The sequence below is a fragment of the Aphis gossypii genome, chromosome 3 (genome assembly GCF_020184175.1).
Source record: "Aphis gossypii isolate Hap1 chromosome 3, ASM2018417v2, whole genome shotgun sequence".
Lineage (NCBI taxonomy): Eukaryota > Metazoa > Arthropoda > Insecta > Hemiptera > Aphididae > Aphis > Aphis gossypii.
This window is the reverse complement of record NC_065532.1, coordinates 14,631,973-14,649,778: the sequence shown is the minus strand read 5'-3', so window position 1 is coordinate 14,649,778 and position 17,806 is coordinate 14,631,973. Positions and strand designations below refer to the sequence as shown.

The following is a 17,806-nucleotide window of genomic DNA, read 5'->3' as shown; positions in this document are numbered from 1 at the left end:
TATCGCTGTGTAAAACAGTTAAAATGTATGTGGTAATATTATAAATCATTGCAGATGTATGATTGATTGAAAACATATCAAGTCGATCGCGACTGCTGACAATGCCAACATTATTTTGTTGGAAACAATACAAATTTGAACTTAAAATATTCTTTATTAACTACTACTGACGTTGAAACTTTCGACAAATTATTTTGTTGTGTATATTGTTTGAAATATTTTTATAGGTAAGTTCATATCCAAGGAATTTTAAAAATTAATTTAATAAATAATAATTGTTATTTGGTAATTGGTTGGAACTTGGAAAGTGTAATTTCATACTACCAGATCGAGTTTACTGATTTTCTGTTTTTCTACTCACGATCATAATATTATGATGTACATGTTCATTATAAATTTTTCAAGTATAATTTTAATTAAGTATCATTGGTAATATTTATGTTTTAATTGTTTTATCTTGTTAAAATTCAAGTCATAGATCAAATTATTCATTTTTTCAATTACTTCAGAATGAATAGGCTGGTAAATTACTAAATTGTGTATTTGTGTGTGTAAAACTGTAAAATTTAAATATATAAACATATAATAATATAGACTAAAAAGGTATTACTCTACGCGGTATAATATTAATTTTTGAATTACGTCAGTATCGGCGCCGTTTTTTACTAGCAATACTGATGTCGTTAAATCACAAAATTCAAAATAAATAGAATTATTTATTTTTTATTTTATTCCTAATGTTGTGGTTTATCTATACTATTCTAGTGGCTAGCACAGTAGTACACAACACGTCGTCGTCTGTGGTAGGTTTCACGGGCGATAGTGATGACAAGGAGACATATGGTGGAGGTAACGTGTATTTTTAAACGCCGTCTATTTTAAGAAACCAGCATCCGCCACACCCCTGGCCCCGAAGAGTTTTCCGCAAACAAACAATTATGATTTAGGATATAAATTATAAATGATGATAGTTTCGTACTCTTGTCATTCGTCGGAAATCCGGATCACAGTCGAGCGAAGACGAATGACCCGGTTCCGGCACATTACTATATTACTATAATTAATACTTATTCAACTTCTTTTCATACATTTCTTTACTATATGATTATAAATTATTATCATCAACGTCTTATTTTTATTCCTATAATATCTAGGTGGCCGGCTAGCATCCAATGTTACGCCGTCAAAAACTGGAAAACGTACAAAAAAAAAAAAAAACAGTTATAAAATCAAGTAGGTAGCTACAACTACAATAACGTTACCCTCGCCAACGTGACCCACTAACGTTGCACAGCTGACGCGATTGATTTTTCCTCGACGTCTCGCGCTTAACGTTAGTGCGTCGCCGTCATCGAATCCCCTTAGTCGGTGCGTGCGTGTGTGCGCGTCCTTCGTTCCCTTTGGGTTATTGGCCGTCGCCGTCGACGCCTCGTAAAACCCTATTATTCAAAGGACTAAATAGAAACCTATTCTGCAGTACCAAGTAACAATAACATACAATTGCACACAAAGCTTCTACCACGAAAATGCCAGTCTGTAAACAAGACGGTAAGTATCGACGATGTTATTAATGTTTGTAAAAAACATAAGTCAACTTTCGACGTTTATATAATAATATATAATTATATATGTCACAAATAATAATATAATAGTATTGTGTACTACCTACTAGGCCAGTACTAGCACTGTATTTATTATATTACTATGAAATCTTCGTTTGATCATATTTTTTATCATTAGGTCCTGTTTTATTTTATTTTATTTATTTATTTATTTATTTTTTTTGGTCATCACAGAAACCCTTAGGGCTTTAGCCCTCCTGGAAGACTATCATGCAAAACTTTCCACCGTACCCGACAATGATCTTCAAGTCGTCATGAAGATAGTGATCAGTGTTTTTAAGTCAAGGCTTTTTCAGGCTCTCGTTGGTAATTAATTTTTATAATATTGATCATACATCAACTAAAATTAATTTTTATATTATTTAATTACATTTAAGATTTAACCATTAGTCAATGAGTTAATCAAATATTTGTTTACATAACTGATAAATATATATACGAAGTTGATTAGTAGGGTAACATAACATAGCACTGCATTCAATAATAATCCTCTGAATTTGCTCATATTATTTTTTATTATTTTAGATATACAAGAGTTTTATGAATTGGCACTTCAAGATGAAAGTCATTCTGTAACAGATGAAGATATATCAATTGCACAAAAATATATCATGGATCAATTTGATGCTAAAGTTGGTTTGGTAATAAGCATTCAGTCTTATTCTTAGAAATGTATTCATTAGTTTATAAATAACTGACATTCATACGAACATAATTGCATCCATTGTAAATATTTACAAATAATGATAGATTCTTAACTTTAAGTAATCCACATGGGCTCAAAGTGTTTATTAGGTTATAGAACATAATCGATCCCTTATATAATAAACTTTTTACAGGTACTTATAACTTATAATTCAATACCTACTTAAAATTATAAATTATAACCTATGCATTATTTAGTATTCAAGTATAATTTTGGTTACTGCCTGAATAACAACAATTTTTATTACTTATTAAATAGCCTTATTGCATATACAAACTTATACATGCGACATAAGCCTTAAACCTTGTCTTAAACAAACTTTAATAAAATTAATTAAAAGTCTGATAACATCAATGGTTATAATAATTGTTAGTTTTTAATTTATATGTGAAACATTATTTAGATATTTTATGTAAAATTAAAAATATTATGTTTATAATATACTTAGCCAAAATATGTTATTAATAATTCTAATTGTTGATCATGTGTCTTAACAGAGTGATCTTAGTTTTCAACCTTTGGAAACTGAATGTCAACGCGATTATAAAAAGAAAGAATTTGTGGATATAAGTTGTCAAGTATGTGCTTAAAAAAATGTTTTGTGTTTATTTTATATATATATATATATATTTATTAATTTATTGTTTAGATTAATGGGCTGAGTGGACATACTGGCAATCAGTCATGTGGTGATGCTACTGAACAAGAATCTAATCTTGAAACTGTAAGTATATCCTAATATAGTTGAATAATTGTTAATGATGGAAGTTTTAATTAATTAGAAAATAAACAATTGAAATGATATCACAAAAAGTAAATTTTTAGAGAAAAATTTTTACAACAGTTGACCTAAAACATTGTTTTGTTTTATAATCTGTTTAGTTATAACACTGAAAACTCAAATTGAAATTGAGATTAAGATTGTACACATTAATATTAGCTAAATTAGATTTTATTGAACATACTTATTAAGATTTTACATTAAAATTGTTGTATTTTACTATTTTACTATTGCACTTTTGAAAATTGAGTGTACACGTTCGATGTGACAAAAGAGCTTATTAAATTAGTCGCTATGTTTCTCAAAAATTTAAAATTAATTTTTATTATTATTATGTTTGAAATATGATGTACAAAGAACCCCCATTTTGATACTGATGTTGCTTATGGTTTTTTGTACAATTATGCCTTTATATAAGAGATACAAATTATTATCTTTAAATATTTGCATAAATTATTAAATAATTTTTTAGTTCATCTTAAATTAATTGACTGTTTTATTTTTTTTAATTAATTTATCAAGTGCTATAGAAATAAGGGTTTATTTTATTAGCTGAATATTTCTTAAAACTTTATTATGTGCTTCGTCTTTGATGTCTACCATTATTACTTTGAATAATTTTTATTTTATTTTATTTCATGTAAATTGGAATTTATCTTCTGTATTAAAAGATACTATTATTATTTTTAATATTGTAGTAAATAATTATTATTTAAGATATGTTTAACTATTTTAATGTGTCTGTATTAAATAATTAAATAATTTTTCAATAATTATTTAGGATGATGAAACTGAATACTGGGAGTATGATAAAATAACAGTTGAAAGGGGCTCTGGTGGCCTAGGCTTTAGCATTGCTGGTGGTGTGGATTCAGAGTCATTAGTCCTTGTGACCCGGGTTAGTCCAGATATTGGTGCAACTGGTCTTCGTGCTAATGATATTATTTTAAAAGTGAATGATCAGTCATTAGAACATGTTCCTCATAGTTTTGCTGTGGCTGCTCTTAAGAATGCTGGAGATGTTGTTACACTAGTATGTTCTGTTTTAAATTATTAATTAACTACTCATTTATATGTATAACTAATTTTTATACTTTATAAACAATTAGCATGTAAAACGACGCAAAAAGGATGGATTTGTTGAACCAGAAAAATCATATACAGTTACAGAGATTGAACTAGAAAAAGAAGATGGAGGTTTTGGCTTTACAATAGCTGGAGGTGTTGGTAATGTACATTTACCTGGAGATAGTGGAGTATATGTTACAAAGATTTTAGAAGGTGGTGCAGCTCACAAAGATAGTCGTATGGAAGTAGGTGATAAACTGATAGCTGTTAAAAACACATTGGTAAGTATTAACATGAATTAAAATATTTATTTTATAATGAATAGTATTAAGTAAAATATTTTTTTGTTCACAAAAATTATAATAATTTATGAATGACTATTTGTTATACTTATTTAAAGAATGGTGATGTAGACTTGGAAAATGTTACTCATGAAGAAGCAGTTGCTGCACTTAAAGAAACTGGCGATAAAGTAACACTTGTCATTGGTATGTAAATTTATTTGTCTATGTTATATATACTTTTGTGTTTATATTTGTATTACTATAACTTTTAGTGAAAGAGTCTCTTAGCATGCGTTATATAAAACCAAAAACACCAATTAAATCCAGTGTTTCATCAAAATCAAGCAGTGAAAATATATCATTAATGTATGTTTAGTTATTATTCTAACATTTTATTTTAACATAAAAATATATAAAAAATGTGCAATTTTTCAGGCATGAAAAAGTAGCCACTATTCGTCGGTCTGATGAAGGGTTAGGATTTAATATTGTTGGTGGGGAAGATAAAGAAGGCATTTTTATTTCTTATGTGGCTCCTGGCAGTCCAGCTGATCAGAATGGCATTTTAGAACCAGGTGATCGTATTTTAAGTGTTAATGCAATTGACATGTTAAATGCCACTCATGATGATGCCGCTATAGCTTTAAAAGTAATATTTATTCTACAGCAATTTTAACAATTAAGTTATTATAATTTTTAAAATTTAAATTTTTCTTTAGGGCGATGGACCAATTGTTACTATTGTAGCTCAACAACGGCCTGAAGAATATCATAGGCTCCAAATTAAATTAGCAGACATCAAAGAACAAATAATGAAGAAAGCTATTGTGTCTTCAAGTACATTACCAAGACCTTCACAAAAATTACAGTTATTTGTCAGGTATGTAGTTATTTAGGTATTTAGGTATAGTTTAGTATAGCTACTATTGTATTCAAATCAAATCATATCTATTCTTTGTGTATTATCAAATGTCTTATCTAATCTAATTTATGTATACACAGTCAATTGTTGGTGCTCAGGCTATAGACACAAACCATTACAGTATTACCCTTTATAGTTTAAGTTGAATAACTTGATTTAGATACATAAAATTTTGCCCAATAAATAATAATTAATAGAAAAAAAAAGGGATTCCTAAATGAAAAACAAAATGTTGTATAGCTATTGGATTTCTTAAGTGGTACAAAAAATCTCAAGTATTCAAAAATATGATTTTCAAATGTATCTAAAAATTCCAAAAATCTGATTTTAAATAACTTCATTATTAATTTAGGGGATACACATCCTTGGTAAATTACTCAGTATATACATTAAAAACATGGATTATAATTATTTTAGATCCATATACAGCAAAAAATGTGTATTTTTTATAAAAAGTAACCTTTTACAATCATAGTTATTACACAAAATAAAATATTTAGGGCTTTGTTTGACTATGATCCAAACCGAGATGATGGTCTACCGAGTCGTGGCATATCATTTACGTATGGTAGCATATTACACATACTTAATGCTAATGACGATGAATGGTGGCAAGCTAAGAAGTTGGTTCCAGCTGGTGAAGAGGATCGTATTGGTATTGTACCTTCAAAAAAGCGTTGGGAACGAAAACAAAAGTCAAGGGATCGTACAGTTAAATTTCAAGGACACGTTCCAGTTCTTATTGATAAAGTAAACACTTTTACTATGTTATGCTGTTTTATACAAGCTACAACAAATTCATTTTATTTAGACTTCCACTTTGGAAAAGAAAAAAAAAAATTTTGCTTTAAGTCGTATGTTTCCATTCATGCGTAGTAAAGCAGATCGTTTGGAATGTACTGGAACAGACCAAGATCGTAAGTAATATTTTTCCTTTAAGTATCTTATTTAAAAAATGGTTTAAGATGATTCCCCCATTGAAACTGGTTGAATTATTCTTCTCTCTTCCTTTTATACACATTGTACAGTAAACATTGGGTTTACAGATTATATGCTTTGTTACACTCATGAAGATCCAACATCTGAAGGTATTAATTTAAGCAGCATAAGCATAATTGAACTACTTGTTGGTAAGAGATATTTCACTAGGTATTAATATCCTTTCTTTCCTGTCATAACCATTTATTTATTATTTTCCGTTTAACAGCATGAAATATTTATAATTTAATATTTTTCTTATACTATGCTTTTTAAAACTAATAGTACCCATATATTTGCATGATAACAGCAGTTAGCATGTACCTATTCAACATTTTCCTATACATTAATCATAATAATTAATCCATTTTAGAAACCTTGTTTTTATTAATATTAATTTTTCCCTTTTTGTATTCAAATATGTAGACTTTTATTAGGTTTACATTTCATATTCAAGTACAATAAAATTATACGTGGAATAAATTGTTAAAATTCCTTAGGTCAAAATATGTCACTAAATCATATTACAAAATTTCTAACCTCTACTTGAATATTGCATTATGCTGTCGTTAAGCAAAAAATACCTTAGAAATATCTCAATATATGAAAAAAAAAAATTTATATAAAAATTATGTTTAAGTTATCAACAATTTATTTATTTATTTATTTAATATAATATGATTAAAATTAAATAAATTTGAATTATTTTAAATTAAAAGTAGTATTTATAAACATTTATGACGTATAACATTTATTCTCTTATCTTTAGAATATTTTATTTCATCATAACCTTTTTATTGAATTGTATTTTTTTCTAGGTATCATGTACACTTTGTTTCACTTAAATAGTAATTTGAAATTTTCAGCTGAATAGCCTTTGATTGAAATTAAAATTTTTAAGAAAGATCAAGGCAGTTTTAATTTTTTTTGCAATTTTGTGGTGCATGCATATTGCATATGCAATAGAACATATTTGTTTTTGATAGCAGCACATATTACTAAATTAAAATAGCTAATTTTTTTTCAAGCAACTTTTTCTAATTTTAAAATTGACCTATTCATAACAGTTAAAAGTTAGCTCCACAATTTTAATGAAAAAATTTGGACTACTGAAATTCCTTATTTTTTATGTTGTAGAAATCATGGTGTTCCTTCATTCAATAGTCATATATTTAATAATAGTGTTATCTTAAATAAATACACATTTTTTTAAAATTTTCAAAACAATTTTAGAAACTCATTTTTTAAGCAGGATGGTTGGCAATTGTAAGATAATACTTACAAAATGTGTTTTAAATACTAAAAATATTAAAATATGACAAAATAAATGTGGTTTTGTTAAACCACTGTGAGTCAACTGGCGGGGTTTAAAAAAAGTTTAATCATCAAAGTTGTTGGAAAAAATTGAGTTATTTAAGTTTCGTATAAAACTTAAAGGAGATAATGTTATCTATATTTGAAAATTGACCTAGAATATATATTTTAATATTTTTAATTTTTCTAAAATATTCTCATTTCAATCTAAGATAATTCAGCTAAAATATATTGAACTACTTATTAAGTGAAATACTGTGTCATATCAATTGTTTTTTTTTTTTTTTTACATTAAATAAAAATTATTTTCTTTAAAATATATTAATTGAATATTATATATAAATTTTAGAAGAACCAACTTTACCATATGAATCTGTTGTTAAGAAAACATTAAGCTATAGTCGCCCTGTCATTGTAGTTGGAATTTACAAAGACAAAATAAACGATCATCTAATATCAGAATATCCAGAAGAGTTTGGATCATGTGTACCTCGTAATAATTCATAAATTATTAGCTATTGATTGTACACATTATAATATGTTTTGAACATTAAATAGACACATCCAGAGAAATTCGACCTGGAGAAGTTGATGGTGTTCATTATCATTTCATAAAATCACGTGAACAAATGGAGCGTGATATCAAAGAACATTTATTTATCGAAGCTGGTCAGTTTAATGACAATTTATATGGAACGTCTCTAGCTTCAGTCCAAGAAGTTGCTGAACAAGTATGATTAATATTCCATACCATAAATAGAATACAATATTGTGTGATGAATTATTCTTATTGTTTTCTTTGAATGTATATAGAATAAACATTGCATTCTTGATGTAAGCTCCAATGCTATTAAACGTTTACAAGCAGCTGATCTGTATCCTATTACCATATTTATTAAAGCATCTTCTCTAGACTTTATAATGTAAGTATAAGCGTGTTAATATCAAAAATATTAATAATATTAACTGTTAAAAAAAATAATCATTCAGGAAAATCAGCGATAAAATGACTGAAGACCGTGCAAAGAAAATTTATGATCAAGAAATGAAAGTTGAACAAGATTATTATGAATATTTAACAGGTAAAGAGATTTAAATAACACTCAGATATGTATTTCCTTCATTTAATATGTTTTAATAAATTTACAGCTATTGTAAAAGGTGATTCATTTGAAGACATTTTTGAAAAAGTGAAAAATGTTATTGATGAACATTCAGGACCTGATGTGTGGCTACCAAATAAAGGCCTAACTATCTAAAATGAATATACTAGAAAGTAGTAATTATTGTAATTGAAAAAAATCATAAGTATCTAATTACTTTAGATGCATTTAGGTATAGATTTTCAAAATTTAATCATATATACTACACCATATTCAGCAAAAAAAAAATAATAATAATAATAATACAGGTAACATTTACAGGTTCTTTTGACTACACTCGCACAAAAAAAAGAAAATCGTTATTTTAATCTCGGCATATACACATTCTACTACTAAGGAACAAATATTTACTTACAGAATTAAAAATATAGTAGTAAAAATAATAATTACATACCTATTTTAATACTAGTGGAATTTAAGTTAAACTAGTTAAATAACTAATTTTAATGAAAATTGCTTTAGGCCTTTGTTTTAAGAAGTATAACAATATAATGATTATCTTCCACTACTTATTATAAAATATATATAGTTCTAAAAAAGTATTTTTTAATTGCTACGTTTAAAGTAATTATATTTATTATTTTTAAATCTCTGAAAACCAAAAACTTCCTTATGATGTGGTTGCCAATAACTATTATAGTGGTTGCTCAGTGCAAAATTCATTGGTTTGAAAACCATTAAATTAACTTATATACTATAGAAAATAATAATTATTAATTTTTTTAATAACATTTTAAGTAAATTTCAGATTTAGAAGAAATAAACAAAGACATTAATGACTTATGGTCAATGACAATGGTTGTGAATGATATGTGTTTTGTAGATTTTGAGCAGGTTTTACCTTAAAAGAAATTTTGGAATACAACAAATTATATAGAAAAATGAATGTAAGTTAATATGAGTTTTGATTATTTATGGTAACAAAGCTCTAACTGTTTTTATAATTATTCATCATTGTCTTTAAATTGAAATGTACTTGCACTAATCAGCTGTTGTAAGTCATTTTTTTCTATCTACTTAATGAACACTTATTGTAAGTCAATACTTATAAGTTATAGACCATATAATTTATATATTTAAAACATATATATCAAATTTATTTTATTCTAATTATTAATTTAATCTGTTATTAATTCTCTAGTTTTGGAGCGACCACATAAGTGATGTTTGATGCTACCAAATTATTTAACTACAATTAATATGACTTATTTTGAGAATATATCATAGATAAATTCATTTTATTTATATACCACTGTAAGTAAGTGTTCTTTTGTAAAAAGTAACAATAACTTCCCAGGGCCTTTAGACATGTGCTATAATAAAAATATTAATTTTAATATTCTAAATTCTAAAGCGCATCACATGCCTGAATATTTTAAAACTGATGATAAATAATATATGGTTTTTTAATATAAATTAATATTAACTTATTAAACTTATAACATAGATTAATCTCATTATTGTGTTTCTTTTTCGAATATCAATATGTACCTAATAATAGTTTTTTTTAAATTGTATTAATTTTATTTTTGTTCCTTCAAGTAAGAAAGTATTAAAAAAAAAATTACAACCTCTTACTGATTTATACTTATCAGAAATTAAATATACAAATTTGTAATATTAATTAGCATGTGTCTTATCTTACTTATGGTGTTAAACAGGATTAAAAGTAGTTCAATTGGATTTATTTGATATTTTAAACAGAATTTGTATTACTAAAAATTAATATAGAATTTAATTATTGAGTAGGTAATAGGTTTTTATTATTATTTTATTTAACATTTAGTACCTAAATAAAAAATGTTAAACAATACCTATAATTTAAATTTAACTATGTTTGCTATCAAGATTTATTACTATAACTATTCTAGTCATTGTTAAACTGTTGAAGTAATTTATGTTTAAATTTGTTATAATGTACTAAAAATATAATGGTTTATTGTGAAATTGTGTATTTATAAGTTTTTAGGAAATATATTTATTAACTTTCAAGTGTATCTTATACTTTTTTTTGAACAATAAAATAAAATTATATATCAAGAATAGGTAACATAAATAAGTTACTGTCTTTTGTTCACTTTTCGTATTACTTTATTACATATATGTAGGTATAAGTTTAATATATTCCTGATGTTATCTGGAAATTTAAGTTACCTTTTAACTTATCAGCCACTCATTATTAAATCACACCTATCCTATAAAATATGTGTCATATTATGATGTATTGATGTTAACCATGTATGGTGTATCAATGATTATATTAATGGAGACTAAATAAATATCATTCCATGCGACTTTTACCATTTTGTCATAAATGATAATTTACATAATACAGAAAAAAGATTTAATACTCTAATGCAAAAATGTATTTATGAGTGGCGTTAATAACAATTTTGGGTTCTGAAAAAATAAATATGGTTCTAATATTATGTATATGTTTAAAATTTGTAATAAGTGGTAAAATGACTGTTAAGAAATTTAAAATTTTATTTTCATTCGTGAGATTGTGAAGATTATATCTAGAGACTAGAGATATATCTAGTCTTCATGTCTTAAATATTCAAAACAAAAAATTGTTTTCTATTTATATCATAGAACATATGTTCTAAGTCTTTACAGAAGCATCGTAATCGAGACAAAAATTTTTTAATAAAAATTTATTAATAAATATTTATCATATATTGTGCTATATAATAATTATTAATTAATAACATATTAAACAGATTTTGTATAATATAAAATTAAATTTATTCTGTGATGAGCTCCAATCACTATTATCATTTATCAATGATAAAGTTATCGCACGAATAGATAATATAATCGTGCCGGAATGTATTAACTTGGCATTTCAAGATTTCGACGCGTGCTTACGTCTTGTGTGCACTGTGTATTGTCTATACCCAAGTTATTTTAAAATTTAACGATATTTGGTTGTTAAGAGCTTTGAACAATTATATATTGGAATAAGATAACTCCTTTTCTTTAAACCATGGCAGCTCGTCCGAACAAATCATCATTTTACGCTAAAAAGAAGTACAATTTTAAGGACAATCGTAATAAACTTCAGCCAGACATGAAAGGATTCTTGTGTACGTGTAATTATGGCGAAAAAGACTGTCAGAAAGAAGCGATAAATTTGTTAAGAGAATACAGTGAAGAAAAAGAGGTAAGTTTGTTTGGTTAGATAAAAATATATTAGTAAATGGTATCATAATTTAAATTTTACACTGATTAGTAGTAATCAATAATCATGGTTTTATAACAATTTATTTAAAAATTATCAAAAGAAAAGTTTTGGTTTTTTTGTTTACTCATATTTGTTTTTCTTCAATCATGGATATTTGTATAGGTACCTACTACCTACAATCCTACCAAGATAGTTAAATTCTACATTTTTGGAAATGTTTAATTATTAAATGCATCATTGTAGAATTCTATTTTTATTCACTTATCAATTATCCCTAATTTATACTATTATTAATAATATTATTTGTGTTTACTGTTTACTATGGATGTAATTTTAAATTTAATCGACAAAACACAAAAATATAATGACTAACTAAATTAGGATTAATCTTTTTATTACCTGTCCTTGCTTTTGCTGGGACAAGTATATATTATATTATATTGCTCAAAATAATTAAAATGCGACTAATTAATATTGTTTTTATTCGTTTTTTGCTAAAAATTGATTAATTGTTTTAAATATTTAACATTGACAGTATTAGTAGCTGTACTGCATCGCATAATTTTGCTTCTTTATAGAATACGTTTTTATTTATTCCTCAATACATATTTTAATAATACAAACGACAAGCATTAAAGATTTATTAAATATAGGTATAACTTTAAAAATTATAGTCGATATAGTTATGATAATAATTAGTAATATTAATTATTAGTAAAAAATATACATATGTTTTTTTTAAATTTCGAAGCTATTCAGTTTTGAGTTAATTAAATAAGAGTATAATGTATTGGTCTGTAATTCCTTTAGATAATTATTAATATCAATCGTACTAGGTACTATACTAGTGAATCAGGTACTGTTAATTGTAATAATATGTGTTTAGATTATTAGAATATAAATATAAAAATACATTGTATACTTTCAATCTATTTAAAATGTTGTAATTGTACAATCAATATAGTAGGTATCTACTCTTTATGTATTCTGTTCGGCTATCATATCACGAATCATGATATAGGGAATTCAAGAAACATAAATTATAATACCTACCGGTTTGTTTTTTGAAGGAAAAAATCTAGAAAAAATTTATTTTATCGGACTATTCGGACTGTATTTCAAATTTTACTTTTGTTGAACTCAATGAATTGAAATTTTAATAGTATTAAATAATATTCAGTACAGTTTTTGAACACTTAGTGAACCACTCTTTATCATTGAGGTATTATCACTTTTATATGATAGTAAAATCACAAACCATTCCGCAGTACAAAATGTAAAATCACCAAATAATAAATTGTTGATATTACTATTTATTGTTAAACTAGCGTATTTCAATACAATTTTACTGTTACTGTTTACTTCTACAAACATTATTTATTTTTTAATATCAAATTAAAATATGCATTAATTTGTTATTTTTTAAATACGCACTAAGTATTCGTTTTCTATTAAATCGAGACATTCCATCTACCATCACTAAGTACCGACCACCAAGATGTCTACTAAAACAGTGTTTGTCACTGTCGGTACCACTAAATTTGATGAACTAATTAATACTGTCACTGACCATCGTACCCTCCAAGCCCTGAAACGTAATGGTTACACATCAATGATACTTCAAATAGGAAATGGTTCATTTGTTGTCGAACCTTCTGATGTTTTAGAAATTACAAGTTATAAATTTAAGCCAGATATTGGACCTGATATGATTAATAGCGATCTAATAATAAGTCATGGAGGAGCTGGTTCCATAATGCAAGCATTAGACTATGGTAAACCTTTGTTAGTGGTAATCAATGAAAAGTTAATGAACAACCATCAATGCGAATTGGCAGAAAAATTATGCGAAGAGAGATATTTATATTATACTACTTGTGAAAACTTATGGAATTGTATTGAAAATTTAGATTTTAGTTTATTAAATTCAGTAAAAGTTGATAATTCTAAAAAAATATGTAAACAAATTGAATATTTTTTAAAAATATAAACTTGTCTAATCATTGTGTAATATTTTGTTAATTTTTTCTATTAATGTAGGTACTTCCAATATTAAAATAGGAACAATGTTTCTATATGTCATATATTCATGTTTAACTATACCACAGAATAGAATAATGGTATTATGTATTTATGTTCACAAATAATTTTTTTGGTAGTTCAATTTATTGAACATAATTATTATTTATGAATAACAAGATAATATAATATATATTTAGAAAACATGTTTTCTTTAAGAGGACGCTATACCTGTTGGTATAGTATCTTTATAATTTTGATTGTATTAAAATTTAAAATTGATCCTGCTTATTCATATTTTTTTTATTAAAACATATATTTACAATCTGTATCTTTGGTACAGCAAGCAAATGTGATAAATAACAGAGACTAACGTTACATGACATGATTTATTTATTTAATTCATGTTTAAATAATTTTTTATTGGTTATTTTCAAGTTATATTTCTATTCATTATTTTTAGTCACATATCTAATACTTATTTAAAATATTTTTAAATTTATGGTTTATCCTATACTTACATTTTCTAATAATTTTGTTTACTTTGGGTTAAAATTTAAGGCTCTTTTACACACTTAAATTATTGTCTAAAGAATTCATTATCTTAAACGTTTTTTTTTTTTTTTCTAAAAATGATCTTAGAAATGTAAATTAGGTTAGTTATAAACTGATATAATATTTCATAATCCTTATAAGAGTAAGGTCTACTTAAACTCGTTTTTAAAGCAAATTTAATTATTTTTGGGTGCAAATACAATATTTTTTTATTGTATACTCTACCAATAAATTCTATGTATCTAATGTTTAAATTGATTTTGATTTAGAAACCATCTGAAGATATCTCTAGCAATGTAGAAGAATCCACAGATATTATGGACTCATTAGATACTGAATTGGAAAGTTTGTCCAAGAAAGATAATGTTGATTGGAATAAATTTAGCCCGTCTGTTACAGGTGTTGGAAACTGTCTTTTTATTAGCACCACTGTAAGTCATATATATTATTGTATTAAACTAAATTAACTAGACTAAAATTTTATAAATCTTTAACAATTAATTAAGAATTTATTATTAGGTTGAAGATCCTTGTGACCTTATGTATAAAATACTCGAAGACTTAGAAAAAACCAAAGTGCAAAAGACAAAATTTCTTTTACGCATGCTTCCAATTTCAGTTACTTGCAAAGTAATATAAATTCTTATCCTTATTTTTTTGCTATAGTATTCTACAGCGTTGATGTTTTTTCACTTGTGTTCATAGGCAAATTTAGTATCCATAAGTTCAGCCTGTACAAATCTATTACCAAAGTATTTTTCTACGGAACCAACAACATTTGCAATTATGTTCAAGTAAAAAAAATATTTTTATTTAAATCAAATTCTCACACAAAAACCTTAAATTATTATTAATTTATATTTAATTAAATGGAATATAATATTATAGCCATAGATATAACAATTCAGTGAAGCGTGATGAAGTGATCAAGGAATTGGCCAACCAAGTGGTTAGTTTTGGACAACATACAGTGGATTTATCTGGTGGAGCTAAAATGACTATTATTGTTGAGGTAGTGAAATCTGTCTGTTGTTTGTCAGTAGTTAGAGATTATGGTCGCTTCTGCAAGTTTAATCTACTCTCTGTCTGTGGTCGACCTGAAAAAAGAACAGCAGAAGGTGAAAACGGTAAATATTTAATTATCATAAAAAATTCAATATTTATAGGAATTACTTAAATTATATTTCAACATTCAATAAATAAATAATAAAAATTTAGGAGATTTGAATATATATTTTTTTCAATATAATATAATGAATATAACATGTCAATAAATAAATATAAAATACTGTATGTAATATCTATGTACGATAAAATATTAATTTATTGTTTATAAGGTGATGGTGACAATAGTTCTTCACCTAAAGTTAAAAAACAAGAAGAAAATGAAGATGAAAATTGTGAAGAGGAAAACACGGAAAGTAAACTTGAGGAAGAAATTACTGAAATATCTGAAAATTAAATAAGCTATCATTTATGTTTGTATACTTATTGAAAGGTGTCAATAAGATATTTTTGTCTATTTATTTCAAATTTCATTTTGTGCAGTTAAATAGTATTTTCAGAAACTAAAAAGTAAACAAATTAATTAATATTAAAAATTTAAAGTATTTAAGTAAAACATTATTATTTAAAAAGTTATTTTCAGTAAATATATTCATTTTATTTTAACATATTGAACCTTATTTTATGTATAGTTTTGTTCTATGTGCATTATTTTAACCAATATTTTGTTATTTAAAAATTTTTTGTGGTTTACAGGTTATGAAGTTTAATAATAAGAGTAGTTCAACAAACTACATATTTGATATAACAGTCTTTATAGAAATACATTTCTCATGGATTATATGACAGCAATTCCAATTATTTTTCATTGGTACTATTCAGAGTAGTTGGTTATGTTTTATAAATTTTCATCATTAAACTATAATATATTAATATAGCAGAAATATCTACTTAATTAAGTGAATTCTAATTATCAGGAATAAAAAATATTTTAGTGATCGAAAGAAGTTTCTTTAATTTATATTCTTATAATAATAATTTTTTTCGTAGCTATATTTAAAAAATGTATATTCTGATTTAGCCTAAATATATATCATAAATGTTAATAACTTACTTTACTTTGAACAGGTAAAAATAATTTGAATTCTGCGGGTAATTCATCTTCAGAGTACAATCTATCACTAAAATAAACTCTTCTAACTCTGCAATTGGCATGTAACTGTACCCTTAAAGTTTCTACATATCCGGTACCATAAGCACGTCTAGTGAAATCTGCTAGATTAAATTGTATCTGGTTCCAACCTTCATCCAAGCGCATGGGCATTGTACAAATGAATGGTTTAACTCTAGTTGTTGATTGATAATTACTGGCTCGAAACCTACGTCTAATGTTTTTATCATCAAGAATCTATAACAATAAAATATAATAAGTTAAAATAGAATGAAATTAGATTTTTTACATCTTATCCAACCTGCACTTCAAAAGTGAAATATTTCTTCATATTCTTGACAATCATAATTAAATATGGTAATTTGATACCCAGAGTTTTGGTTTTTTCGGCCGGACATGTTATGTATGTTGTACTGATATTTGTGCCTACAATATCCAACACCAGTGATTGAATATCATTATCCGTAATGCGTTTAATATGTCCATTTCTAACAGTTTTGTCCCAGAGCTGTAAGGGTTTGCTGCCAATGCTGTAGAGTATAGACAGAAAACCACTTTGAAAAGTGTTTTTAAACATATTGCAGGGTACACTAATAAATAGAACAGAAATACAGAATATTATCACTTGAAATAGAGAAAAAAAGAAAATAGTTGGATCAATATATTATAAGTGAACGTAACATAACAGTTGCTAAGGTAACATTTCGAAAAAATTCTAATACTATTCGTGTCAAGAAAAATGCGTTGTTCAATAGTAAACTCGATTTACGGTTAAGAAACAATCTGACTGTATAGAAGAACTTAACTTTTTTCTAATAACGGCGTGACGTTAATCGATGAATCAAATTAATCCAAAACGACTGTATTGTTACGCTACCGAATTGGCGAATTATAGCCTAAAAAGTAAATAATGTTGTTTATTTTATTTTGAAATCTAGCCGACGGTGTGATAAGCGATGAAAACTGATAAAAATGTCTGTTGTGAACAGCGGTAAACCGCGGTCGTGGTTACCGATCCGGTATTGTTTTAT

At 25.8% G+C, this 17,806-nt stretch overlaps 4 protein-coding genes across 7 annotated transcripts; 3 read left to right on the top strand and 1 right to left on the bottom strand.

Moving 5' to 3' along the window:
* Positions 1-1,046: 1,046 nt before the first annotated feature.
* LOC114127821 (disks large homolog 1-like) lies at positions 1,047-10,883 on the top strand. 4 transcript variants are annotated; one of them, XR_003592708.2, is made up of 20 exons: positions 1,057-1,548; positions 1,797-1,928; positions 2,148-2,263; positions 2,826-2,906; positions 2,978-3,052; positions 3,891-4,142; positions 4,219-4,458; positions 4,578-4,665; positions 4,734-4,827; positions 4,897-5,110; positions 5,181-5,341; positions 5,884-6,133; positions 6,195-6,300; positions 6,430-6,513; positions 8,025-8,168; positions 8,234-8,406; positions 8,489-8,598; positions 8,666-8,757; positions 8,825-9,010; positions 9,100-10,883. XR_003592708.2 is itself a non-coding variant. In XM_027992152.2 (19 exons), the coding sequence occupies exons 1-19, from the start codon at positions 1,527-1,529 to the stop codon at positions 8,932-8,934; spliced, it is 2,544 nt and encodes an 847-aa protein (XP_027847953.2). In that variant the 5' UTR covers positions 1,057-1,526; the 3' UTR covers positions 8,935-10,883. The 4 variants fall into 4 exon arrangements, 2 of the variants coding, with proteins under 2 accessions (XP_027847954.2, XP_027847953.2); XR_007605380.1 differs by having other exon boundaries at positions 8,825-9,725; positions 9,980-10,883; XM_027992152.2 differs by having other exon boundaries at positions 8,825-10,883.
* Positions 10,884-11,668: 785 nt separating this feature from the next.
* LOC114127825 (THUMP domain-containing protein 1 homolog) lies at positions 11,669-16,270 on the top strand. Its single transcript, XM_027992158.2, has 6 exons — positions 11,669-12,004; positions 14,869-15,030; positions 15,119-15,229; positions 15,305-15,393; positions 15,488-15,726; positions 15,937-16,270. Exons 1-6 carry the CDS (start codon positions 11,828-11,830, stop codon positions 16,059-16,061), a joined length of 903 nt encoding a protein of 300 aa, XP_027847959.1. The 5' UTR covers positions 11,669-11,827; the 3' UTR covers positions 16,062-16,270.
* Positions 13,287-14,036, top strand: LOC114127827 (UDP-N-acetylglucosamine transferase subunit ALG13 homolog). Its single transcript, XM_027992161.2, has one exon. The coding sequence runs from the start codon at positions 13,524-13,526 to the stop codon at positions 14,013-14,015; it is 492 nt and encodes a 163-aa protein (XP_027847962.2). The 5' UTR covers positions 13,287-13,523; the 3' UTR covers positions 14,016-14,036.
* Positions 15,384-17,695, bottom strand: LOC114127826 (cilia- and flagella-associated protein 20). Its single transcript, XM_027992160.2, has 3 exons — positions 17,077-17,695; positions 16,719-17,012; positions 15,384-15,696 (listed from the first exon to the last, which is right to left on the bottom strand). Exons 1-3 carry the CDS (start codon positions 17,350-17,352, stop codon positions 15,670-15,672), a joined length of 597 nt encoding a protein of 198 aa, XP_027847961.1. The 5' UTR covers positions 17,353-17,695; the 3' UTR covers positions 15,384-15,669.
* Positions 17,696-17,806: the final 111 nt, after the last annotated feature.